The 27,263-nt window shown below is 47.9% G+C and overlaps 1 protein-coding gene across 2 annotated transcripts in view; it reads right to left on the bottom strand.

The window, feature by feature from the left end:
• USP9X (ubiquitin specific peptidase 9 X-linked) overlaps window positions 1-27,263 on the bottom strand; it is a 1,605,828-nt gene that overhangs the window by 928,208 nt on the left and 650,357 nt on the right. For both annotated transcript variants that reach the window (XM_085622934.1, XM_085622935.1), the window contains exon 19: window positions 4,429-4,669. In XM_085622934.1, coding sequence (XP_085479060.1) covers window positions 4,429-4,669 — 241 coding nt within the window. The remainder of the gene's footprint in view (window positions 1-4,428; window positions 4,670-27,263) is intronic.

Raw genomic sequence — 27,263 nt, 5'->3', positions numbered from 1 at the left:
CTTTCGGAACCATGTCCTTATAGCTGTTCTATGATATAGCCTACCATATACTCTTAAAGTGCCTTATAATCTTAAATGGTTATGGTAACTATGGTTTGGCTTTATCAAAACATGTCGTGTAAGGTGTCTAACACTGTGGAATAATACCCCCATCCCATTTCTGGTGATGAGGATATTATCCCTCCCTTCTAGAGGGAGAAGACATGTTGAAACCTACTTACCCGGTTTAAGTTAACCAGAGCCCCAGCATCACAAAATGGATGCTGCTGCCACGACACAAGTCTGACCTCCTGCTGCTGGGAGTGATCCCGGCACGAGAGGCTTGGACAATAGGTTTCCTGCCTTGGGAGGTGCGAGCACCACCCCAGACAGGCCTTAGTGTATTGGGGCAGGGAGGGATGAAAGAAACTAGACACTGCCTGGGGCACACAAGGTGTCCCATGCATAGTCCAGTTCAAACCGGTGCTGGGGCACTCCAGCCCCAGTCCTGGCGCGAAACTGGACAAAGGGAAGGGGGTGTAACCACCCCTCTCCCAGGTCCCACCCATAAGGCGTGACCTAGCAGGCAACCCAGCCCCCCAGATTAGTATAAGTGTGTTCCTGTATTCGGGAATTTGCCTGAGCAAAAAGTCTCCGTACTTCAGAGACTTGGATGAATAAGCCTGATTGAGGCTGCAATAATTAACTTCACTAATGATCACGAAGACTGTTCATAGAAAGAAGGTGAATGTGGATGACTGAAAAAAGATCATTAGGAAGGAGCTACGGCTAATATTGCTTGCACTAAGGAGACAGTTATACAAGATTAAACCCTGAGGAAGTCGCATGGGTTAATCCCTATCGACGAAACGCGTTGGGAGTGGAAGAATGTTATGAATAAAGAAGTCTGGAGATACTATTGAAAATAAAAGAAGAAAAGAAGCCCACATTAATGTGTTTCTAGTTTTGTGACTGTAACAGGAAACGTAAAGATTAATTTGCGCGTGCTTCAACAAGAGTAAATAAGTGTGGTAGCTGGGCCCCAGTAGATTAGATTATCCTGAACCTGCAACTTGAACAGAAACTCTGGACCTTCGACATTCGACGAAAGAAGAAGACTGAAGAATCTCCCTTGTGGCCAAGGAGTGGTCACCCTGTGCGAACAGGCACCATCAAGAGACTTACCCTTTGCTTTGCTGAAGTTCTACGAGGGACCGACTGCAGAGCCTGACCAGAGCCTTGACTTCCAGACTTCTCCGACCCTGATCCACATCCACAGCCGAGCTGAGATCCGTGGAGGCGACAAGAGACGTGGGACCGGCTACCTGGGAAAAGTGGCGAGTATCTTCCAGCGCAGCTTCTGAGGCACCCTCGAGGTTGTGCACTGGGGATTGAGAAGCCCCAACCCCAAGCACCATCTGCACCGAAGATCAGCCCCCCACACTCCACGAGTCCTGCGTGGGGCCCTTCTGCATTTTCCTGCTTGCCGCGTCTGTCCGGTTGCTTGCCCGTTGGCTAGTAAACCTTTGCGACGACACACCTTCAATTTTCCACTGCTGGTTCGGCTCCTCCAGACTGGCTCCTGCTCCTCTGTAAAAGAGAAGCACCCCAGACCCTCCTGGTCTGCACCAGAAGCAAGTCCTCCATTCTTCGTGGGTTCCGCCTTGCCAAGGCTTGTTGAGTCCTAGTTCGACTTCGACGCCGCCGACAGCACGAGCCTTGGTGGGACAGCTCGCCTCCTGGTCCTGGTCATCCTCGACGTCTCCTGGTACCCGTGGCTGCTGCGACAAGCTTCACCTCTTCACCTGCAATCTCCCGACATCGCCTGGTTCCTTCCTGGTTCCACGTGGTCACTGGCTAGTGACCCAGACTCTGTCCCTTCTGCTTGCAGGTATCCTTCCTTCTTGATCCCGGCCTTGGGATCCACCGGACACTCTTCACTGACTGCCTGTCAGCATCTTTCCTCCAGGCATCCATAGAAGTCGACGACGAAACCCGACGCAAGATCACACCTATGCACCCGCAGCCCGTGGGCTAGGTAACTTGGGTACTCCGGTGCTCAGCAGGGTATTGACTATCCTAGTGTCTAGTTCTCAAGTCTCGACTTCCTAGCTACTCCAGAAGCGTCCTAAATCTTATTAATTCTAAACTGTACTATTTCTATCGATTATACGCATCACGCGTGAGTGTCTCCACTCTGCATCTGAATCCCGTGGGCCTCCCACTTCCTAACCTTGGGTAGTATAGTGTAGCCCCAGCGATTCCCTAGGCCTAGGCCTATCCTATTTCCGTGACAGACTGCTCTTGTCCATGCTACCACTAGGATAGCTGGTCTATAAGGTTGACTTTACAACCAATCACCATAAGGGTTGTTTGGACTGATACAAGGTGTACACTAGAATTAGTGACATCATATATCAGGCCAACTTCTCACATCTGGGTACAACCTGAACTCCTAAGAAATCATTTCCCTCCATAAACTGGTGCAGGAGTGAGGAAGTCAGTGACTAAACCCTCTCACCAGAGCCAATTAGGAGCCAGAACCATCTCCCATCAACTTAACTGAACACTTATATCATTTAAAACAACTTGTGAATGCACAGCTTATTTTAAAACAAGTGGATTGAGGGATGGGAGGAAGTGATAAGTTGGATACAAGCACTCGGGATTGTCTTGCAACACACCCCTCACATCAGGTTTGCAATCTTCTCCTCGCCCACTGAATGGGAGCTTCGTTTAAATACAGAGAAGCAGGAGGATTCTGGTACTAGACATGTCTTGTCAGGCTGATATTGCAATGCAGGGTGCTACATATACAAATGTAGAAAAATTCTAGGAACAGCGAGGGGTAGCCAAATAATGTATAAGGTGATCATGATTTGAAGTAATTTATAAGTAAAAAGGAGTTGTAAGGATCTATTAAGGAGAAATAATATAATAAGGCTACACAATCATAATAAACGCACAAATAAATGGAATAGGCCTAAGAAAATAATATGTAGTACAGATTGTGTAAAGAAATTTGCATCAACCAAGAATAATCTTAGTTTGAGACATACTCTTCAGAGTAGTGCTCACCTTACATTGGCTAGTGGTTAGAATGACTACACGAGTTTTGTGAATCAAATTGTTGATAGGAAAGCTGAAAAGTCTCCCTTGCATTTTAATACATGTTCTGAGTATGTTGGGAGGCGGTATGTTAACGGTATGTTAACAAGCGACTGTTTCACTGCAAATAAGTGATTAATTGACTCACTGATAAGCCTTCAACTCTCGCCATTTTAAATCAAATAGCGACCTCCAGTAAACTATCTCCATGCCAGAGGTGGCAGTCAAGTGTTTTAACTTCAAGTGTCTACTACAAATTATAGTTAAAAAACACTGTGGCCAGTTAAGAAAAAAATCACAGAACATCAGAAATGTAGATTTTGAAAAAAACGGAATATTGGCGAGGGTACACAACCCTGGAGGAGCAGTGAGAGCAGGTTTGCAACCTGTAGAGCAGTCTTCTCCAACGAGTAGCTCGTGAGCTTATGGTACCTCTCCAGCTACCAATAAGTAGCTTTCCTGAGTACAGTCCAACATACTAAATTAGAAGCTTTTCCTTGGCTGAATTATGTGTATATCAAAAATGAAAAATGGGTATTCGAGATGAAAATGTGTGTATTTTCACAACTCAAGCTGATGTTTGGAAAAGAATGATTACATTTCCAAAATATAGGTAAAACTGATATTTTAGTGATATATCATGCAGCACTGTGAGAACTTATTACTATTATTAACTAGGTACCAGGGGTACAGCAACTATGACTGTTATATATTACATTTATAGAGGCGTTCCACATTGACAAACCGTTTTTTGCATAACCGTTGGCAACCAAGCCTGATGCACTGAGGTGATCAGTGCTGGTAATATTGCAAATGGTGGCAACTAATGTAAACGTCCCTGATGTGGTCACAATATAAGTAGCGCAGGATGATTTTCCCTGAACCTAAGTAGCTCTTATTACTGTAAAGGTTGGAGATCCCTGCTCTAGAACAGCTATAGACGAAGTTTCTGATCCAACCATGAACTGATATGGTACCTTTAATATGAGAATGGAAGAGCACCAGAATCAGAGTAAAAACGGTAAATAAGATTAAAAGAACACACAAATGTGCATATTTTGTTAAAGTTGATAATGAAGACTATTCAAGAAACTAATTTAACAGGAGAAAGAGAGGGCACCGAAGAAGTTGAAAGCAGTAACAAGGAGAAAATCAAGGTATAGAAACAAGAATGAAGCAGAAACATATGGAAATCAGACTGGAAGCCTGCTATACTGTGTTTCATACATCAACCTTTTCTAGAACTTCAAGTCAACCCCTTTCTGCAATTTAATCTTGCTCGGATGCTGGGCAGAAACTCATTATTATAAAAGCATAAGAATGTGTAAAAAACATAGTTACCGTTTTGTCTTTCAAATTCAATTGTCCAATTAACTTCCGATCATCAGCAGGGTCGACCAATTCACCACCAATGAACAACTCAACCTTAGTATGTGCACTGTTGGCTTTAATTCGATTGAGAATACAACGTCTTACGGAGCCAATTGTATCATTAGTGTGAGACCAAATGTCCAAATCTTCTACTTGACGACCTTGGTTTGGAAAGCGAACTACCAATGTTATATGCTTCCCACGAAAAGCTCTGTATGGAAAAGAAAAGAAAGTCTTTCTTACATGGAGTTTCTCGACAGCATGTGCAGTTAGCAAGAATATTTCAATCAAACTTTAAGTATCCTCACATGTCTTTCTTGCGTTCTGAGAAAGAAACCTAGATAATTACATGACAGATGAACAGTGAAACAAAGTGCCAAACATTCATAACGATTGAAATCCCTGTGTGAAGTCATTCAGGCAAACTGTGCCCCCTAAAGAAAAACCGACTAATAGACATTTGTGATCATTTAATTAAGCCCTAAAATGAAAAACAAACAATGCAATGTTGTTTACACTGTGAACATATTATGGTCTGGTAGGTATATGGAAGACATTACATTGACTATTTAGTACATACTCACTCTGCCATGCATGTGCTCTTAGATGGGCTATGGGGAAAAGTAATACAAGCACATCGACCTGTGTCATGATCACAGCTTCTCAACTCTGGGTGCTCAGGATTAAATCTAATTATGATAAACAAGCATTTGCAAAATGAATAGGCGAGGCTTGTTTCAAGTGCATGTCCGTAATTATGTGATACATCGGATTGCAATAACAGAAAGCTCACAGAGAGGCATCAAAATACTGCTTGGTGTACAGGCAATGAGAAGCAGAGGATTTTAGTTGACACATTTAAAGCCATGCCGTTCAATATATAGGCCAGGTGTCCAGGAAAGGATTCCCAATTAACGCTTCTTTGGCCACAGCCCATTTAGAAACCCTCTTCCCCATCCCTTATGCTTTTTGCATCCCACTTAAAGCACAAGTTCCTACTTGTGTAATGATATATCTGTAAGAGACATTAGTTAGTTATAGATTCCTTACCTTAGAATATCCCCAGGCGTCAGACTGAATCCGGAAAGTTTTTTGTAGCAGTACCTGTGCGCGTCAGTAGGTGGCGCTGTGCGGCTCTGCGTCCGTTACTGGCGTCGCAAGCGCCGAGATGACGTCACGGAGACTACTTAGGAGCCACCCAATGCGCGCCGACGTCAGGTCTGTACATGACTTTTCGCGCCAGAAACGCAGAGCCATGCAAGAAACTGACCACTGGTGCCACGAAACTAGTGCCCTGAAAGGGAATGACCTTAACCCTAGAAATAATTTCGCAGAACGGGGAGGATGGGTGGGGCGGTAAGGAATCTATCACTAACTAATGTCTCTTACAGATCTATCGTTACACAAGTAGTAACTTGTGCATCTGAAAGAGACATGTTAGGGATAGCTTCCTTACCTTAGAATAAATACCCCAGCAATACCAACCCCGGGGGTGGGTCTGCAGAAAGATTACACCAGAAAGTCATGGAGAACAGAACGGCCAAAGAAGCCGTCTCTCCGGACCGGACTGTCAAGGCAGTAATGCTTGGTAAACGTGTGCAGTGAGGCCCACGTAGCTGCCTGACAAATGTCCTGCACAGGCTTGTTGAAAGAACGTGCCTGGGCGCCCCTGCCATGTCCACGAAAGGAACGAAACCCAGGAGTGGCTGGGCTCTTAATGTAAAGACCCAAGGACTCCGCCGTGGCCCGCGAGTCCTTAAAGCGCTCCTGCGCACTGACAGCCGTATCGCCAAACAGGCGAGTGCCATCAAAGGGCATGTCCATGAGCGAGCTCTGGACGTCAGGCGAGAACCCAGTGGATCGCAACCAAGCGTGGCATCGCAGCTCCACAGTTGTAGAAATCGCCCTGCCCAACGAGTTAGCGGTGTCCAAACCGCACCGAATGGCGAATTTACCCGCATCCTTACCCTCAGCAACTGCCTGGGAAAGCACAGCCTGGACCTCCTCAGGACACAGAGTTAACACCTGAGCAACCGTGTCCCACACCGCGTGGGAATAGCGGCCCAAAAAACAGGTGGTGTTCACCGACCGCAGCCCCAAGCTGGCAGACGAGAACAACCGCTTACCAAACTGCTCCAGCTTCTTAGAGTCCTTATCCGGTGGAGCCGTGGGAAAGGCACTCTGCGACTTCAAGGCCTGAATGACCAGGCTCTCAGGCGTGGGATGAGTGGTCAGAAACGCGGGGTCACCAGGCGCCGGGCGGTGACGCCTGCCGACATTCTTATCCACAGGGGCCCCTGTGGCCGGCCGCGACCAAGTGCCCAACAGGACATCAGTGAGGGCGTTGTTGAAGGGAAGCAGAGGCTCCAACGAAGTCGAAGCCATCTGGAGCACCTCAGTAAGGAGCTTAGTTTTGAGGGCTACCGTAGGAAGATCAAGATTGAGGACCTCAGCAGCCCAACGGAGCACCATGGTGTAGGAAGCGCCCTCCTTCATCGTAGGCGGGGGAGAGGCAAACCCCAGGTAAGACGAGACATCGAGGTCGCCGGCGTCCTCCAGATCGTCCACCCAGTCCTGCTCGGAGTCACATTGACAGGCAAGAGGGTCCTCGGACCTCTCCCAGTCATCCTCTACATCAGTAGCAGGAGGAACCGGCCGCGGCGGCGTAGCCGGAGAGGGGACAAACAGCGTCGGAAACGGCGCAGTGAACGACGCCGGCCGGAGCCGGGCCGGCGCAGTCTCCCAATGCGGATCCCAGGCAGGGACGAAATAGTCCTGGAATCGGTAGAACAAACGGCACCCACTGCGGCGCCTGAGGCGTAGCAGTGGGCGGTGCAGGGGCCAGAGCCGGCAGTGCTGGACCTCGTGGCGTCGGGGCCAGAGCCAACGGCGTAGGATCCTGTGGCGCCGAAGCCGGATCCGCCGGCGGCGCTGGCGGGCCAACAGGATCTGGACACAGGACCGCAGGGCCAGAAGGAGCGCCGGCGGGAGCCCAAGGCCAAAAAAGGCAGTCCATGGTGGCAAGAAACTCTTGCACCTGTACGGGAGTCGCCGACGGACCCGGATAAAGGGGGTAGGCCGCGGGACTCCCAGGCTCCAAAGGAGCCGCAGGGGCAGAGCCCCTGTCCCCCTCGTCCGCATCCGAGGACCGACGGTGGGACGTCGGAGAGCGAACACGCTTCTTCGACTTCTTTTTAGGTCATTGCTTACCGGAATCCGAGGCTGAAGACTTGGAGCCCGAGGGGCGAAGACTGCGGCCCCGCGAGCAGCCTCGCGAGTGGTCCCGGGAACGGTCCCTGGACCTGAAACGGCGTTGGGACGAGTGCCAGACCTCCAGCAGCTTCTGGCGCCGCTCCCTCAAGGCCTTCGGGGCCATGACTCAACAGTCCTGGCAAGACCGGAAGTCATGGTCGGTCTACAGGCAGTAGAGGCAAACATCATGGGGGTTAGCCACCGACATGTTGCGACGGCAGGCCCCATAAGACTTAAAGCCAGGCATCCCTACGTGCACCAGGAGAAACAAGCATAGCCAATAGGTCTCGCCTTTGGGGCCTTATAAGTATTTAGCCATGCAACAGTCGCATAACTAAATACTTATAAGGTCCCAAAAGCGAGATCTATTGGCTATGCCAAGCAGCCGTGCGGCCGCGAAAGTGAAAGTAATCGCGGTAAAGCGCAGCGCGCGCGCCCGCGCACATGCACTGTAGCTCTAGACTGGCCTGGTAGCACTTTTTGAAGCCCTCTCAATAAGTCTCTCCAGACCGGTGCATGCGCTGGGTCAGGCATGACCTAAAAAGGGGAGACAAAAGTCTCAGCAGAGTAGTCAAAAAGTGACTACGGTACGTGCTCTATCCGGATCTGCGCTTGCTGGCACGGAAAAAGAAATAACTGACGTCAGCGTGTATGTGTGGCGCCAGTGTCGGATGCGTAGCCACACGACGCCACCTACTGACGCGCAGGGGTACTGCTACAAAAAAACTTACCGGATCCAGTCTGACGGCTGGGGATATTCCAAGGTAAGGAATCTATCACTAACGTGTCTCTTTCAGATCCCCTGGTCACCACACAGTGCTCAGGGGAATTTTGGACATTTCGTGAACTTCAGTAGCAATAGTGAAAGAAAAGACAAAAAGCTTAAAGTCTCAAGCAATAGCATTCATCTGACATAGGCAACACGTATGTCGCACATTCTTTTTTTTTTAACATAACAATCATGTTTTGGCTTTAGATTTCTCAATCAGCTGTTCAGCACTCCTCATCCTGCCATCCGCTTAGAGTCTGCTAATCCTAGCAAATACAGGCCTTGAAGCAGAGCTGTTGTTGCATTCTGAATACGATCAAACCCAAATGCATGTAAGCTTCCTCGCTACGGTCCCGCATTGCTCCGACATCAGCCCCATCTCAAAGCAAGTCATCCCCACCAGAGATCACACACCATGCACTGGTAGCTCAGACGCACATTTTGAAGATAGTTTGAGCCGGCTGCCGCCGGACTTGCTTACTTTACTCCAGTCTAATGCTTCTGCAACTGAAACGTACCTTCTTTTACAGATTAGCATACAATTCTTTAATCATTCTCTTTCAAATTATTCAAGATGATTTAGATAGCTTAGTAGGCTTTGCTGCCTTTAACCCAGTGCACTGTGGATGTTTTCCTTCGTCCCAGTGCCACACGAAAATAAAGTTTTCACTGATGCACTAATAACACTATATAACAAACATTAACGTGCGTGTCGTACGCATCGTGATTACCTCAATCTCCTTACCATACACCAGTATTCGGAAATATATTTGCAAACTAGCCTAGCGTCCTCAAATAAGCATCTGAGCAGGAGGCACTGAGTTAATTTTGTTCTGCTTTTGGTGCATGTACTACAAACACATCTAGAACACCAGCAATAGGTCGGTAAACAGACTAGAACTTCATTTAGAGGCCCGGCGCAGTGTGTTCTTGTTAAACAAGTTACTTGCCTTCGGTAACGCCTTATCGGGTAGAGACGATCTAGCAGCAGATTCCTTACCTCAGAATGATCCCTAGGTGTCAGACATGATCAGGACGATTTTCGGGCAGTACCCCATGCGCGTTGGTATGTTATGTTATGTTAAAAACACTTTTATAGCGCACAGCTGCCCCGGTCAAGGGGCGTCCCGGCGCTTAAAGAAAGGTCCCAACACACGAAAGCTGTACAAGGGCAGAAGCGCGCAGATCGAAGTACTAAAGTGAAGAAGGAAACAAATGCGTTTTGATAGCCCTCCTAAACTTTAGAAGCTCATCCATTTCACGCATGTGGGGCGGAAGAGAGTTCCACAAATTTGCAGCCAAAACCCGGAAGGACCGGCCTCCGGCCCTGCATAGCCTAAACCGTGGGACCACCACCAGATTTTGACCTAGAGATCTAAGAGAACGCGAGGGCACGTAGGGCACCGAAAGATTGGCAAGAATCTGGGGAGAGGCCCACTTGAGGATCCTGAAAGAAAGACACAGGGTCCCAAAATGGATCCTCTGTGCCATAGGCAGTCAGTGCAAAGCACGGATGGTACATTCCGCAGAACAGAACCTCGGTAGACCTACCAGGGCTCTTGCTGCGGCATTCTGGACACGTTGCATCCGGGCAATTTCAGCCTGGTTGGCCCCCCAGCAGGAGCGAACTGGCGTAATCAAGCCGCGATAGTATGGATGCCTGTATGACCAGCTGCCTGGTAGAAGCATCAAAGGACCTCAAGATGGGTCGCAGCCCTCGTAAAATGCTGAAACAGGTAGCCGCCACTTTTTTTGTGTGGACACAAACTCAAGGCAGAATCTAACCACACCCCCAGGTTCTTTACCTCTGAGACTGGAACAGGAGTTACACCCAGTTCAGGAGGCCACCACATATCACCCCAAAGATCCGTCCGCTTACCCACAATCATGACCTCAGTTTTTTTTGCATTTAATTAAAGACAGTTGGCATTCATCCAGCTAGCCACCGCCACGAGACCATCCCGGAATCTGGGAAGTCGAGGTCAGAGTCCCCACTCAGGACAACCGCCAGCTGCGTGTCGTCAGCATAGGAGACCATAGTCAAGCCCCAATGTTTGACGACAGCCGCTAGCGGTCTCACATAGAGGTTGAATAATGTGGGACTCAACGACGAGCCCTGGGGCACACCCATCTCCAGCTAATAGAATTTGGACTCAAAAGGCGGAGTAGCGACCTTAAAGGTCCGATCAGTAAGGAAAGAGCGGAACCAGTCGAGAGCAATGCCCATAACACCCGCCTCCCTGAGACGTTGGAGTAAGATCCTATGCGAGACCGTATCAAACGCGGCTCTGAGATCAAGTAATATCAGTGCCGCAGTCTGACCAAAGTCAAGCACAGAACGGAGATGTTCCGTCATAGAGAGCAAGGCAGTCTCAGTGCTGTGGCCAGCACGGAAGCCATTCTGGGAGGGATCCAGAATACTTGCCCTTACAAGATGTTCGGTCAACACCTCGTTCACATGAGTCTCAAAAACTTTCGCGGCCCAGGGGAGGAGAGAAATCGGGCGATAGCTCTCGAGTTTTAGGGGGTCCATTATGGGCTTTTTCAAGATGGGTGTTACAACAGCCTGTTTCCATTTGATTGGAACAGCACCTGAGGCGAGAGAGAGATTTATAAGATGGCACAATGGGGGAAGGCAGATAGCAGCAGAATCTCTAAACTGAGCTGGCCTCATAGGATCCGCTGGCGAGCCAGATTTTATCTTATGGGCTAGTTTAAAAAATCTCTCCATCGATAAACTAGGAAATGATGCCAAGGCCTCACCTATAGTTGGTGTAGGGCTAGTGGGCTCAACTACCGGCTCAGTGATGGAGAAGGCACGGTAGATAACTTGAACCTTTTCAAGGAAAAAAGAGGCCAGGTCTTCACAATGGGCCACTGAACAAATTTCCGCCGCAGGAGCTCTTTTGACCATCAGATCCTTTAGGACCTTAAAAATTAGCTTGGACGGATTGAGACTTGTTCTGAATTCCTGTGAATAATAGGCAGCACGGGCTCTACACACAGCTCTATGATATTTTTTGACTGTAGAAAGATACAGAGATTTTTTCCCAGCCTCATAGGATTTCCGCCAGTCCCTTTCTGCCTGTTTACAGGCTTTTTTAACGGCACCAGGGAACTGTCGTACCATGGGCTGGGTTCTCTGGGACGACATTTCGTCCAGGCCGCAGGGATCAATACATCAAAGGCCCTTGAAACCCAATCACAAAAAAGGTCATACCCAGAATCAACATTGAGATAAGGGCCCAGAGGGTTAGCTTCCAGCAGATGGTAGAAATCCTCCAGTTTGAGTTTATTCCAATGGCGTTTATACACTACTCTATCCAAGGGCTTAAATGGATGTTCATTGATCAAAAGAGAAATTTTAACTAAGAAGTGGTCAGACCAGGCAACATGGCTATGCATAGCCACCTTGGCCCCTGTCAAATTTGTAAACAAAGGATCAAGTATGTGGCCCCCCACATGAGTGGGGGAGGTAACCAACTAATTGAGCTGAAGAGCCTCTAAATCCGCCAAAGTGCTACTAATGGCAGAGATATGAGGGCAATCAAAATGAAGATTAAGGTCTCCAAGGATGCTGAAGTTAGCGCAGCCCAATGCCAGTGAGCTGACACATTCCGGGAGAGCCTTTCTAAAAGCAGTGTCGCACCCAGGAGGACGATAAATAAGGAGGCCAGATAAAGCAAAATGATGGCTAATAGAAATCTTGAAGAACGCACTTTCGCATCCTACCAGATTCACTACCCTCCAGTCACAAGGGTAGCAAGACTTGACAACCATAGCAATGCCACCACCCCTAGATGCCCGATTGTGAGTAAAGATGGAATAATCTGAGGGGAGTGCAAGATTCACGACTGCCGTGTCTACTTCCTGAAGCCAAGTTTCCGTCATGAAGAACACGTCAGGTGTCTCCTCCCTTAAAAGATCAAATAATTCTGAATGGTGCTTCAGAAGGGACCTGATGTTGAGATTCCAAATAGTAATATCTCGAGAGGCAGATGGTCTACTACAAGAGGGCTTAAACGGAGGTAGCTCCGTCAAAGCAGAAATTGAAGAGGGGGCATTAAGCGACCAATTGCCACAGGCACACTTATGCTGACCACAAAGGGGGCTAACAGGCTCGTACGCACAGCGTGGGACTGCCTGTCCGATGTCCAACAGCTCATCCCTAGAATATCCCCTCACCGCTGACATCAACTCAGTGGATAAGGAACACCTACGAGCAGCGTATCCCCACGCCTCGCGCCTCCTTAGCGCTGACTGGCACGACTCAGGCGCGATAATGGCGCATCCGCTGCGCGTTACCGCTGCGCGCTTGAGAACTGGTTTAAGTAGAGTGACCGCATGTGTACAACACCACTAGACTGCTCAAAATGGTGCCCCAAAAACGTCACCACCACCACTCCAAGATGGCGACCGATTCCCCCCAGTATCGTAACCCCCAGAACCGGACCCGCTAAAGCAGCGGTGAGTCGACAATTATAATGCAGGTAAGAGGGAAATTGCCCAATTTTAAAAACAGGGGAGAACAAACTAACTATTTAACAAAGATACAAAACGGGTGATTTAAAAACAAACGCTGCGCACCTTCAACACAGCACTTAAGCGCGCGAGTCCATAGACGCTCTGAAGAGCTAGGGTACCTTATCCAGGCTGACCCCCTTGAGGAACCGCCTTAAGTAGAGTGACAGCGTGTGTACAACACCACTAGAACGCTCAAAATGGCGCCCCAAAAACGTCACCACCACCACTCCAAGATGGCGGCCGATTCCCCCCAGTATCGTAACCCCCAGAACCGGACCCGCTAAAGCAGCGGTGAGTCGACAATTATAATGCAGGTAAGAGGGAAAATGCCCAATTTTAAAAACACGGGAGAACAAACTAACTAGTTAACAAAGATACAAAACGGGTGATTTAAAAACAAACGCTGCGCACCTTCAACACAGCACTTAAGCGCGCGAGTCCATAGATGCTCTGAAGAGCTAGGGTACCTTATCCAGCTCGTTCGGCTCCGTGTTTGGCTAGGCTGGTGGAAGAGAACATTCTCTTGCTAAAGATGTCCAACATTTTGAATTCCCTATCCAGTGGAGTGGTAGCGAATGCGCTGCTGTTAATCCTGAATCTGGAGGCTTAGACCACCAAGTTCTCCGGGGTGGGGTGCTAAGTGAGGAAAACGGGACCCACAAGGAACAGGGCTATGGTCGTATGCACAGGAGCCCCAATGCAGGGCTTGGACTAGGACCCAAGTAGGACATTTGTCAGGGCATCATTGAATTGGAGGATGGGGTTCAGAAGGGGAAACCCCTGGCTGAAGCACCTCTGTCAAGACGTTTGTCTTGACTGATTCTGTGGGCAGCTTAAGTTCCAAAACATCAGCTGCCCCACATACCACCGTTGCGAAAAATCTCCCTTTGCCGTAGCCACAACAGGAGGAGAGACCAGGCAAGTGTGGGGTCAGGTATCTAACCCACTATACTCCACTAGTTCCTCATACCACTTGTCCAGTTCTTCTTCAGGGAACTGGTAACCATAAGGGTCCACAGACTCCTGTCATTTGTCTCCGTCTCCAGGCCTATCAAGTAAATAAGGCACTGGGTCCACTCCCGGAAGCATGGAACCAGTCGACGCTGCTCCGTGTCGGAGTCGGGAACAACGATGGGGGTGTCGGCACTGGAGCAGGCATCGAAGAGGATCTTGGTCTCACCAATGGCTCCACTCTGGAACCAGCAAGGGATCTATGGGGTCTGACTGGTGCAAAGGGCGAACCTGCTGGTGTGGATCCAGTAGGGGCAACTTCCATGCAGACTGAAGGCGCTACAGAGGTGTTGGGTGGCCCAAATATGAGGTGCACGCCTCAAAACTCTTTCAGCTGGCCGGAGTTCGCACCGGCAAAATTGGGGAAGCGTTGAGAGGATCCGGGTTCAGGATTCACCAACTTGTGGGCCCTGGAGTGCCAAGGTTCACGCTTCTCGTCAGAAGACTTCAACGGATGCAGCAAAAGCAAAAGGTATTTTCAACTTCCTGGCCTTTTTGTGGCTGGGGCTTGCTTGACGATTTTGCGTGCAGCGACAACTGTCGGGATGGGCTCTGCGAATGGTCCAGAGACCTTCAACATGAATAGGACCTTGAGCTTTGCAGAGTCGACCAACGTCCGGCAGCGAAGAGCATGAGGGAATGCTATCTCAGCAGCTTGGGGTGCATGGCGAGGCAGTCCTTGCTGACCTTGGAATCGTCCGCTCCAAGTCACCACAAACACACCAAGAGGGGGTCTGTCACTGACATCAGTTTGTGAAAGGCTCTGCATGGTTTGATGGTTGCAAGGAAGTGGGTGGATCCTGTTTGAAAGGCGGCCACATCAAAGGCAGGACCCAATATGTGCTTGGCACTTTCTCCTCAAGGAGCTGCACCCATGAGCTCCTGGTTCAACATGTTTGCCGGGGTTTTTTTTAGAAGGAAAGATGCACTCATATTCGTAGTGTTTAAAAATGTCATCAGAGTGTAAAGGAAATAATGGACGATAGCGTGCCAAGATGGCGCCTACTAGGTACTGTGCACCTCACTTCGGCCACAGACCACACCACGCAGAGCCAAACTATGCCACCGACAGGCGTGCAGGGGTACTGCTTGAAAATGCTCAGATCCAGTCTGATGCCTGGTGATAATTCTAAGGTGAGGGGAATCTGGAGTTAGAAGTCTCTATCAGATATCATTTATATTAAGGTGCATGTACTCATGCTCAGAGTTAGAATGTTGGGAGAATTCCTTGTGGGTTGGTTGGGACAGTTGGGACTGTTGTAGCTGAGACTTGTATAAGTGTAGTGGCATGTAGAGTCTCTCTTATGTTGGCTACTCTGTTCAATAAAGGAGTATTTCTTCATTGGATGAAAAATCTTCGTTACATTTTTGGTGCCAATCTTATAAACAGCCAACCAGATCGAACCCACTAATCCTCTTCAACACACATAGGCAAGGACTAAGTAAGGGAAGATTTTAAAACTGCACCTCACCTATGGTCAGATTATCGTTTGTGTAGGCCATATCTTTTTTATTGCACTTTCAGTGGTTGCTCTTCGACTTTGTCCAAGCCCCACCGCCTCAGCTTGCCGTTCACACAGCTTAATGGCATTTCATGGCCGTGAGAGCCTAGACGCAGACTTTCTGCAGCATCTACATATTTATTTACTTTTATGGCATTAATCTACAGCCACGCTTGTTAAAGCACGAGCATTTCTCCTCGCACACACCATTCAGTCTGAGCATCACAACGTCATCACATTGGTGACATGGAAACTTTACCGCTATTTTGGATTGAGCTCATTCACGGTTTTCACTGAGCACTACGAAATTTGTACTGATGTTTTCTCTCTATGCCACAGGACACAACCTGCCATTTAAAGGTACACCTCTTAATGTATACTAAAACAGTACTGTGGCATTTCTACTGTACTACTAGCATTATGGTCGATACAAATACTCGACACCAAAATTAATCCACCTAAATAATTTTTATCAATCATTGGTCCTCTGCGTTTACCATTGCGTGAATGGAAAGATTATTTCATTAATAATCTAGGTATCATTGAGAATGAGGGTACCACGATGTCCCCTGCAAGGAAAAATCGATTATTGCACAATTTAGGGCCGGAAGGGCTGAAACTTTATAACAGACGTCTGTCAGTGATAGCAGTGATGGTGATGTTTTTGCAAAAGCCTTAAAGGACCTGGATCAACACTCCTTGCAAGGCATTGCACTGCCATTACCAGATTTAATTCCTTCAAATGAAAACAACTTCATTCTGAAAGTGTGGAAGAGTATGCTGCAGTTCTCAAATTACTTGCCAAGAATTGCAAATTTGTACAATTGCAAAATGAACTTATCCATGACTAAGTGATAATGCATACAAAGACACAAAGCATTTAAGAAAAATTGTGAATTAATAGGGATGCAGATTTAAAAGCAATGTTGCAATGGTTCTCAAAGGCTGAACTTTCTAAAAGATGTTCTAAAGCTGATCGTTATCATTCATGCAACAAGTCTGTGAAAAAAAGCTGATCAAAAGTTTGACACAGAAAATGACAAGGATAAACCTAAAAGACAATAGCCACACCAACGAAAAGCTGTTTATGCATGTTATAGATGCGGTAACACAATACTCAGCTAACTAGCTTAACTGCTCCACGAATAACGTAAAATGTTATGGAGTGTGGTATCGTTTGAGACGTCGCAAAAGTGTGCAGGAAAAAAACCCAGAAACAGGTAGTAAAATGCATCAAAAAGACAGAACATTATACCACCCCACATGATGTAACTGATACTCTCGGTTTCAAAACTGAAGTGGTTCCCAATATCTCTTGAGAAAACTGTAACAAACCTTTGCATTAGGTATATTTAGGTGGTTTTCCTTTGCAGGTAGCGGGGAATTTGTGTCCACCATATACCATAATAGCAAAAGTGTTTGGGAAAGTGAATTTGTTGGGAAAACTGTTTCAGACCTCAATCCAACTGATGTTAATCCTGAAAGTTATACGGGTGATTCTATGAACGATTGGGTACAGATCATTAAAGTTCAATTTCTAAGGTAGAAAAGCTTAGTGTAAATTGTATAAAGCCCAGGATGTACCATCTGTTCTGGGATGGAAAGATCTGCGTTTGCAACATATTTTCTGAGATCCCAACAATCCTGAGCAGGTATTTATCGCATGTGAGTTAAATGGGTACACTAAATTACATGTTTTGAAGAGCATCCCTACAGTTTGAGTAAATAATTTGGTAACCAAAAGGTTTCTCACAATCGTTTTGAAATCTAATGCAAAATTTAAGATCCACTAAGTATGCAACAAACCATTTACTGTTTGGGATGAGGTTAAAACTGAAATTAAGAATTAGCTGTAAGCTAATATTATTGAGCCAATTGAATCCTAATAATGAATTTCACCACTAGTAGTTGCCAGATGGGCCAATGACAAACTCCACCTATGAGAAAATCGGAGGAGCCTGAATACCAACATTGTGGTTGATCAGTTTCCTCTACCAGGGACTGATGAAATGTTATCTTTGACACGTAATGTTTAATGGTTTTCTACTATTGACCTATCATTTGCATAGCACCAGATTACCCTACATCTGGATACGAAGTCTTTTACGGCTTTTATTACACCTTTCGTATGTTATCAATTTCAACATATGCCGTTCGGATTAGCATTGGCTATGGCTATGGCAGTCTTGCAAAGACTCATGGGTTAATTGTTTGGAGACATGCAAGCGTTTGTTTTGTTTTCAGGATTATAGCTGTGTTTTTGGTACATCCAAGCCTGAACATGATTCTAGGTTACATAGACTAATGAAAATTCTGGGACAAAAATGTCTTACAGCAGAAATTAGCAAATGCAAATTTGCAGAGCAAGAAGTATCTAACCGTTGTCATATCAGCAGAAATTACATTAGTACCAAAACAAAAAAAAAGTTGAAGCAATTAAGAATGCACAGCCTCCACAATCCAAAGAGCATGTTATTTCCTTTTTACACATGGCTGAATATTGCACCAAATTTGGTAAGAATTTTTCGAGCAAATCATTTCATTTAAGGAACCTACTTAAAAACAAATCCAAGCTTGAATCGTCACCTTAACACCAACATTCATTCCAGGAAGTGAAAGAATATTAGTTCTGCATCTCATCTTCAGGGCTATGATTCTTCAGCTCCTACTTTTATTATCACAGATGCCAGTGGGAAGGGACTTGGTGCAGTTTTATCACAGACTGATAAACATGGAAAGGAATATGTAATTGCATACGCTACAAGCAGTCTCCTTGTGAAGAGGGGTACTCAGTTGTTGAAAGAGAAACCTTGTGAGTGGGGTGTGTGTATGTGTAAAAGAATATTTTCATAAATACATTTGGGGCCAAAATTTACAATTTGCAGTGACCACAAACCACTCACCACCGAGGGGTTTTTCCTCTGCGTCTTCAAGCATTACTAGGTTATCTAGGAGTCTGCAGAATTTTGTTTTAGGAGGTTCAGTATGTACCTAGAAAGAAACATTTTACTGCTGATTTTTTAAGCCGAATGTCCTTACCATTGGTCGCACAGGATATGAATGACTGGAATGAGTTGTCAGTGGCTTGCGTTATAGAGTTTTGAGAATGGTTATCAAGTAACTTCAGCGCAAAAATGGCGTTTGGCGTACGAGTCTGAAGCTGTTTTTGGAAAAGTTAAAGTGTGTGCTAGTAATGGTTGGAACAGAGAGCATAGGGATTTAGGGAGGTGCATAAATGAGTTGAGCAGTGGAACATCTTTGTAATGAGAGGTGATAAAGTTGAAAGAGAAGGTCATTGCACTTTTGTGTGAAGGCCACCTAGGCTTGAAAACCAAAAGGAGAATGTGGGTGATTTATTGGTGGTCAGGAGTAGACCTCACCATCCAAAGATTTGTTAGGGGTTGTGTTGAGTTTCAAAATGCAGATAAAGCACATAAAACTTTGACTCCTCCCCTGTGTCCTACTGAATGTCCTAATGGACCTCGGGAAAGTCATGCTTTAGATGGATAAGTTACTTACCTGTAATCCTAGCTCTCTTTCAGGGGTATCCCCATCAAAGTCATAAGCACTGAATATTCCCGCCCATGTGCGGGGACCCCGGAAATAATAAAATTATATATGAAAAAACACATATATATACAGCTCAGTATATGTATAAACATATTATTTGTTCCAAGCAAATGCAGCCCCCATAGTAGGCTAGACAATGTAGATATAAATATCTAATAACACACTATAGGTATAATACACCTAAATCTCTTTTTTTTTTTTTTAAATGAGGTAAAAACTCATGAGAAAGAAAAGAACACTGTGCAAAACACGGATCCACAAAACATTGTTAGCCTGCAGGCTGCATTGCAATACAATACCATAGAGACTGAAGAGCCTTGTACAGGTAAAAACTGGAACCGTGCCTTTAAGGCAGCCCTGATTTCAATATCCCATCATGCCTCAGGGGTGACAGTTGGGTCAGTTGTTCTTTGCGGGACCGTAGTCCTAAACACAAAGATATACTTCTTCCATATTTAATAATAATTTCCTCTCATTTGCCTGGGGAGGCGGGTGGGTTGCTTAGGACTGATGAGAATACCCCTGGAAGAGAACTAGGATTACAGGTAAGTAACTGTTAGACCTGTCAGCCCTTTGGGTGGTCCCTCCTCGTCATTATTTATTTTGTCCCACTTTTGCCTCAAACCCTGTTAGTATTTTTCCTTTTTGGGAACCACCAGACTTTTTAGTATTGATGCAGATTCAGGGAGCCATTTTATCTACCCCTGGAACTTCTGTCTGAGGGCCTGAAACACAAAATGGTGGCCACCCATTGTCACCTGTGACATCACTGGAACCAACCAGCACCTTCCAGAACATTCCAGAACCCTGTGACAGTGTGAGGCAGGTTTAGAATGTTGGGAAGGCATCTCCAGGTTGGCAGTTGGAGTTGGCAGTTGGCACCTGACTGGTGAAGAGAGAGGAGCACAGAACTGAAGGAGGAAGGAGTGAGGCAGCAGGGGTGGAAACTTGTGCCTGGAGTGGGGTCCAGAAACCCACCCTTGATACTAGTCCCTGCTGACTGAGCCCAGCCTGGAGCCCTGTGTGGGAGAAAGCGAGAAAAACCATCTTAAGGACCTGGACAGCCGGAACAGGCCTTAAAAGTAAAGAACAGCAAGTTCCTGACCTGGTTACTGGTAACTTCCTGAAGTCCGACGTCGAGAAGCCTGGAGACCTGGAGCCCGAGGTGGAGAAGCGGCGCTGACTGGAAAGCAGACGTCGTACCCGGAGCCGCCAGAGGTCGAGAGAGGGCGCCGACGGAGGTCGTGGAGACACCAGAGGTCGAGGAGGAAGTCACCTGAGGTCGAGTGTGCGGCGTCGACGGGGGAGTGAAGTCCGCCCTCCGGAGTCGCCGGAGACCGAGGTGAAGCGTGCCGGAGGTCGGGAGTGGAGATCGCACTCCGGAGTCGCCGGAACCTGAAGAGAATCGTGCCGGAGGTCGGGAGTGGAGATCGCACTCCGGAGTCGCCGGAACCTGAAGAGAATCGTGCCGGAGGTCGGGAGTGGAGGTCGCACTCCGGAGTCGCCGGAACCTGAGGAAAGGAGTACCGGAGGTCGGGAGTGGAGATCGCACTCCGGAGCCGCCGGAAGTCGACATCGAGCCAAGGCCGCCCGACATCATCGAACCGGAGCCGCCCGAAGTCGACATCGAGCCAAGACCGCCCGACGTCATCGAACCGAGGCAGCCGACATCGAACCGGAACCGCCTCCCGGCGTCGACAAGAACTGTCATTGAGCCGAGGCCACCGACATCGAACCGGAACCGCCTCACGGCGTCGACACGACTCCAGCGGCGTCGGAACTTCATAAAAAGGGCAGTAAGTGGAATAGAGGGCGCCTAAGGCCCTGTGAAGCCCTAAGAGACCATCCTAGAGGCTAGAGAGGTGCTGGAACCAGCTTGATAGTGCCAGGGGTGAGCTGAGACTAATACAGAGGGGTTGTGTAGTGTGGGAGAGCCAGATCTCTAGATTCCCCCTTGATCTACCTCAGTTTAGGCCTCAGCCTTGTCCAAGCCAAGTAGTACACCCCTCAGGCCATCCAAATCTCTACAAGCTGGGATTGGGTCAAATCATCCCATAGTACCTCAGGAATGTGAACTGATTTTCAAGTGTCACTGTTGGCTTTTATTATTTATTGAGAGCACTGTATTTATTGTATTCATCCTATTTATTGCTTCACAGTATTTATTGTTTCACAGTATTTATTGTCGCACAGTATTTATTGTCGCACAGTATTTATTGTCTCGCAGTATTTATTGCCTCGTAATATTTAATTGCCTTTTATGTAATGCACTTATATTTATGCCCTGATTATTTATGATCGACCTTATTTATTGAATCGTTGAAGTATTATTTATTTGACTTACCCTACCACAGGAAAAGCCTTGTGTACTGTGATTGTATTTTTATTTATTTAATCAGCAACTAAGAGAAAAGAAGATAAAGAGATATTTTCAGTATAATTTTTAAGGTGTAGTGTCGTTTTTGGAACGGATGCACGCATGGTTATTGTGTGGGTATGACGTATGCTTAGCACGGTGCCTGATCCCTGACCACTCGAGCCAAGCTACCACAGTGTATGTCTGGGAGAACACCACCACCCTTCCGGTGTGGGAGTGTTTTTCTAACAGTAACTTATCCTTCTCTTCCAGGGGATCCTCATCAATAGTCATAAGCACTGAATAGAATAGCAAGCCCATCTTCCACCGCAGGCAAATGAGAACTGCACTATACATTGAAGATAACAACCAAAATAATCAGTTGTTGAACAGATTCCTCAAGGAGGCTTGCCCTACTTGAGTGTGTGCTCTGGTGTCCGAGTCCAGACAATAATGTCTCGGGAATGTATGGACAGATCTCCAAGTAGCTGCTTTACAGATCTCGGAAAGTGGGACATTATTGAGAAACGCAGCAGTAGCCGCTTTCCCTCGTGTGGAATGTGCCTTAGGTAGAGGCCATAACGGTTTCTGAGCTAGCTGGTAAGCTAATTTACTGCTTGACACAATCCATCTGGCAATAGAACGTTTAGATGCTGCAAAACCTGTACGTACAGTGCCATAGTTTACAAACAATTGGTCAGACTTCCTGACAGCCTTAGTTCTATCTAGGTAAAATTTAAGAACTCGTTTAACAGCCAAAGACTGCATCGCCCTCTCAGCTGGCGAGGAGGGGTTGGGAAAGAAAGTTGGCAGTGAGATAGACTGATTCACATGAAAGTCGCATACCACCTTAGGTAAAAATGAAGGATGAGTTCTCATCACCACCCTATTAAGGTGAAAAACCTTGTAGGGTTCTTTTGAGCAGAGGGCCTGTATTTCACTCACCCTACGTGCTGAGGTGATAGCTACCAAGAAGGCTGCTTTCCACGTAAGGTGCTGTAAAGTAGCCTTATGTTTGGGTTCGAAAGGTGGACTCATAAGCTTTGAAAGAACCAGGTTCAGCTCCCAAGGAGGAGAGGGAGGCCTCACTGGGGGGGTAAACCTTTTTAAGTCCCTGCAAAAAATCTTTTACCACTTGAATCTTAAAGAATGAATGCTGCGATGGAGAGCGCCTATAGGCCGTAATGGCCGCCAGGTGCACTTTGATGGAGGAGAATTTTAACCCCACCCTGGCTAAGTGAAGCAGATAGGGTAATATCACTTCCTCTTGACATTTCATAGGATTATGTTGATTTTGAATACACCATAAATAAAATCTCTTCCACTTACAGAAGTATGAGTGTCTCGTAGAAGGCCTCCTAGCTTCCTTCAATATGGTCATACATTCCAGGGGAAGGTGTAAATGGCCATACTGGAGGACTTCAGGAGCCATGCTGTTAAGCTCAGCGAGGGAAGGTTGGGATGGTAAATCCTCCCCTGCATCTTGGTTAGCAAGTCCGGCCTGCACGGCAGACGCTTGTGCGGCCGGATCGATAGGTGAAGGAGATCTGGGTACCACCACTGCCTCGGCCAGTCCGGTGCTATTAGGATCATCTTGGTGGTCGAGTATTGCAGCTTGGTCACCACTTTCGGGATTAGCGGGAGAGGAGGAAAGGCGTACACAAATGTCATTGACCAGTCGATCAAAAGGGCATTCCCCAGAGACCCTGGTCGATAGTACCTTGAGGCGAAGCCTCGGTATTTTGTGTTGTTTTCGTCCGCGAAGAGGTCTACTTGCGGACGGCCCCACTCCTAGAAAATGTTCTCTAGCACCTCGTCGTTGAGGACCCAGTCCTCTCGGTCTTGAAAGTGTCGACTGAGTGAGTCCGCTTGAACGTTGAGCTCGCCTGGCAGGTGCACCGCCGTTATGGAAATGTTCCTTGCCAGGATCCAGTGCCACAGGGATTGAGCCTCCAGCGAGGGTGTCCTGGAACGAGTACCCCCCTGCTTGTTCAGATAGTACATTGTGGTGGTGGTGTCCGTTTGCACTAAAATGGAACTCGCCCTGATTGAGGGCAGGGTCGCCTTGAAGGCGAGATGTACTGCCCTGAGCTCTAGCATGTTGATGTGATATAGCTGCTCGCTGCTGGACCACAGCCCCTGAGTCTGTAGAGACCCCAGATGCGCGTCCCAACCTTGTAGCGATGCGTCGGTGATCAACGTTTGCGATGGAGGTTCCTGATGGAAAGGAATCCCCACCTGCAGATTGCTCGACTTCAACCACCACTTGATCGACTGCCTGGCCGTTGTCGAAAGGCACACTTTGTCCTCCCACAGAGAAGACTTTTGGTCCCATTTGTCCTCTAGATCCTGTTGGAGAGGACGCATCCACAACCTGGCGTTGGGCACTAGGAATATGCAAGATGCCATGGCCCCTAGCAGGGATGATATCTGTCGTGCTGTAGACAGCCTGTTGGTTATCGCAAGCCTGCCTTTTTGAGCGAGGGATAACTGTCTCTCCTCCGAAGTAAACACTTTTCCTAGTTCGGAATCTAGAATCGCTCCCAGGTAGTGTATCCTTTGCGTTGGTGTGAAGGTGGATTTTTTGTGACTCACCTGGAGCCCCAATCGGTGACACAGATCTAGGCAGCGTGTCAGTTGTGAACGTACAGCCTGAGGCGTTGGACCTTTTAGTAACCAGTCGTCTAGATAGGGATAGACGAAGACTCCTGCGCGTCTCAGGGCAGCAGCTACCACCGCCATGCACTTTGTGAACACTCGAGGTGCTGATTTCAGGCCAAATGGTAGAACCTTGAACTGGTAGTGGGAGGTTCCTACCACGAATCTTAGGAATTTCCTATGACGCTGAAAGATGGGTATATGAAAATACGCGTCTTGCAGGTCCAGCGAGCACATCCAATCGCCTCGACGGAGATGTGGATATATTTGGTGAAGTGCAAGCATGCAAAACTTCTCCCTCTTGATAAGTTTGTTGAGTGTTCTTAAATCCAAGATGGGTCTGAACTCTGTTTTTGTACTTCTCTTCTGAATTAGAAAATATCTGGAGTAGACTCCTCTCCCTCTCTGCGCTCTCGGAACCCTTTCTATGGCCGATTTGAGTAGGAGGGTTGCCACCTCTTCTCTTAGCATCTTGAGTTGATGAGACAAATGTACCGGGTTGACAGATGGAGGACTCCGGAAACTAAGAGAGTATCCATGTTGCAGTATAGTCAGAACCCACTTGTCTCTGGTGATGTTTTGCCACTCTGGAAGATGTCGCGAAATACTTCCTCCCACTGGAGCGGTGGACGGTTTCGGAGGAAGCGATACCTCATTGCTTGCCTTGAGCCTTGTTGCCACTGTTGGACTGGTGGTTGTTTCCTCGTCCTCTAGTTGATCTGCGGGACTGAAATTGTTGTTTTTTCTGTCCTTGCTGGTCTTGATTCTTCTGCCAGTGAGGGGTTTGAACCCTCTGCAGGAAGGCACGCCTGTCAGTTCCCCTACGACGATGGAACTCTTTCCTTTTCTCTAGCCCCACGGCTTTCATGGTCTCGAGTTCAGACTTCATCCGAGCCATCTCGTCGTCGGTATGCGAACCAAAAAGCGAACTCCCAGAAAAAGGCAGATTGACAATTCTGGCTTGTGCCTCAGGTTTCAAAGCCGTTAATCGTAGCCAGGAAGATAGTCTGGCTGAAATACCTTGGGCGTAGGAGTGACCTACCAGCGTTGCTCCATCTGCTGCCGCACTAATTACTTGATTCGAGACCAGACTGCCCTCCTGCAAGATCTCCTCAAAGTCCTTCCTATCCTCCTGCGGAAGTTTCTCTATGAATCTTTGGAGAGAATCCCACAGCGATCTGTCGTAGCGCCCCAAGAGCGCCGAGGCACTGGCCACTTTCAAACTGGAGGCAGCCGATCCGCACACTCTTCTTCCCCAAGAGTCTTGCGTCTTGCTTTCTTTGTCAGGCGGCACTGTGGATGACAAGGCCACCAAATGGGTCTTCCTGGCGGCCGCAGTGATTACAGGGTGGAGGGTCCGCCTTGAGCAACAGAGGATCCTCCGGAGCAGGACGATATTTTTTAAGTATTCGCGCCGGAGCTGACTTGATGGTAGCCGCCGTGAGGAAGACATCCATCACTGGTTTAAGCAACCCAGAGACCAGGGGCAACAGTGGACGAGATGCCGTTCTTTCGTGAAGGGTTTCAAAGATGACTGAAGTCGTCGTCTCTTGAACAGGCATTGGGATGTTCAATTTTGCTGCTCCCCTGAAACAAAACATCCTGGAAAGTGCTGATGTCATCCACTGGTGAAACTAGAGATGGAGGAGTATCTGAAAGCGTGGGAGAGTAATCTCTCTTGGAAGAGCGGCTTGAAGAAGACGAAGATATAGGAGTCCTACGCCGTCTTCTCTCAGATCGCCCAGACTCTCTTCTGCGAGAGCTGGACCTCGATCTTCTCCTGGACGAACGTGAGCGCCGATCATACTCTCTTTCCCGAGAGCGAGGGCTTGATGGTCTCCTAGGCTGGGTAAGATTCCTTAATCTAGTTAAGGAGATGCTTACTGCATGCGCCATGGAAGGCATACGTTGTGGTATGGACTGAGGCAGCACTCCAGTAGGGCTTTGTCCCGGAGGATGATACTCTTCCTGCCTTCTTGGTGTCGGTGACGCTGTCAATCGAGGACTTGTCGGCCCAGGATGCTCTATAGGTGAAACAGGAGCTGGAGATGAAATTATCACTTCAGGTGATCTAGATCTTGAAGGAGGAGATCCTGATCCTGCTGAGGCTGAAGGCGAAATAGAAATCGGCGGTGAGCCAGAAGCTGAATCATGCTCCGATGCCACATCCGGAGTATACTTTACTCTATGCGGAGACTTGCATCTCGACGCAGGCCTGGATGTCAGTTGGCGCTCCTGATACCCCACAGCGGAGAACTGTCTCGACGGTGATAGGCCTATCGCCGGAGATCTGGACCTCGACACCGAGTGGATAACCGGCGACGAGTCATGCCTCGACGTCGAGAGCCTTGTCATTGACGGAGGGCTTCTCCTGGACGGAGGCCTAGATCCCAACGGGGAACTTCGCCTCGACGTCTGTTTCATCGCTGACGTCATGGACAACTCTAACGACGGAGGCGCCTGCCTCGACGTCGACCCAGACTGAGGCTCCTGCCTCGACGTCGATCCAGACGGAGGCGACCGCCTCGATGTCGATTCATGCCCCGACGACGATCTTCGTCTCGACGTCGGCAAGGTCTTCGACGACGATCGCTTCTCCGTCGTCGGCAAACCAAGTCTCGACGTCGATGATCGCCCATGGTCTTTTAACGACGATCTTCGCCTCCAAGTTTATTTCGACGTCGACCTTGTTTCCTTCGACATCGACTTCCTCCTAGATGTTGACTTCGACGTCGAACGATGATGTTTCTCCATCGATGCCGAACGATGCCTCCTCGACGGCGAAGTCTTTGACGTCGAACGAATGCGTTTCGCCGCCGGATCCTGCATCGACGTTGATTTTCTCTTGGAAGCATGAGCACCCCTGGTCTCCTCACCTCTCAACGACGATCCCGCCGCTGGAGTCTTCGACGCCGAGCCAGACGCCGATGGAGAACACACAGGGATCAACTGCTTCGACGTCGACCGCATTTCAGAAAGGCCATAAAGCCTAATTCTCTCCCTGTCTTTCAAAGTCCTCTTAGAAAGGTCCTTACAATGTCGACAGGAAGCAGGAGAATGAGTGTCCGGTAGACAGATGATACACAGATCGTGAGTATCCGAAGCAGCCTTCTTTTTGCCACAGGATGGACAGGGCATGAACAAAGAAGGCATTTTCTGACAG

The sequence above is a fragment of the Triturus cristatus genome, chromosome 8 (genome assembly GCF_964204655.1).
Source record: "Triturus cristatus chromosome 8, aTriCri1.1, whole genome shotgun sequence".
In the NCBI taxonomy this organism is placed as follows: domain Eukaryota; kingdom Metazoa; phylum Chordata; class Amphibia; order Caudata; family Salamandridae; genus Triturus; species Triturus cristatus.
This window is presented reverse-complemented; position numbering and strand designations above follow the sequence as displayed.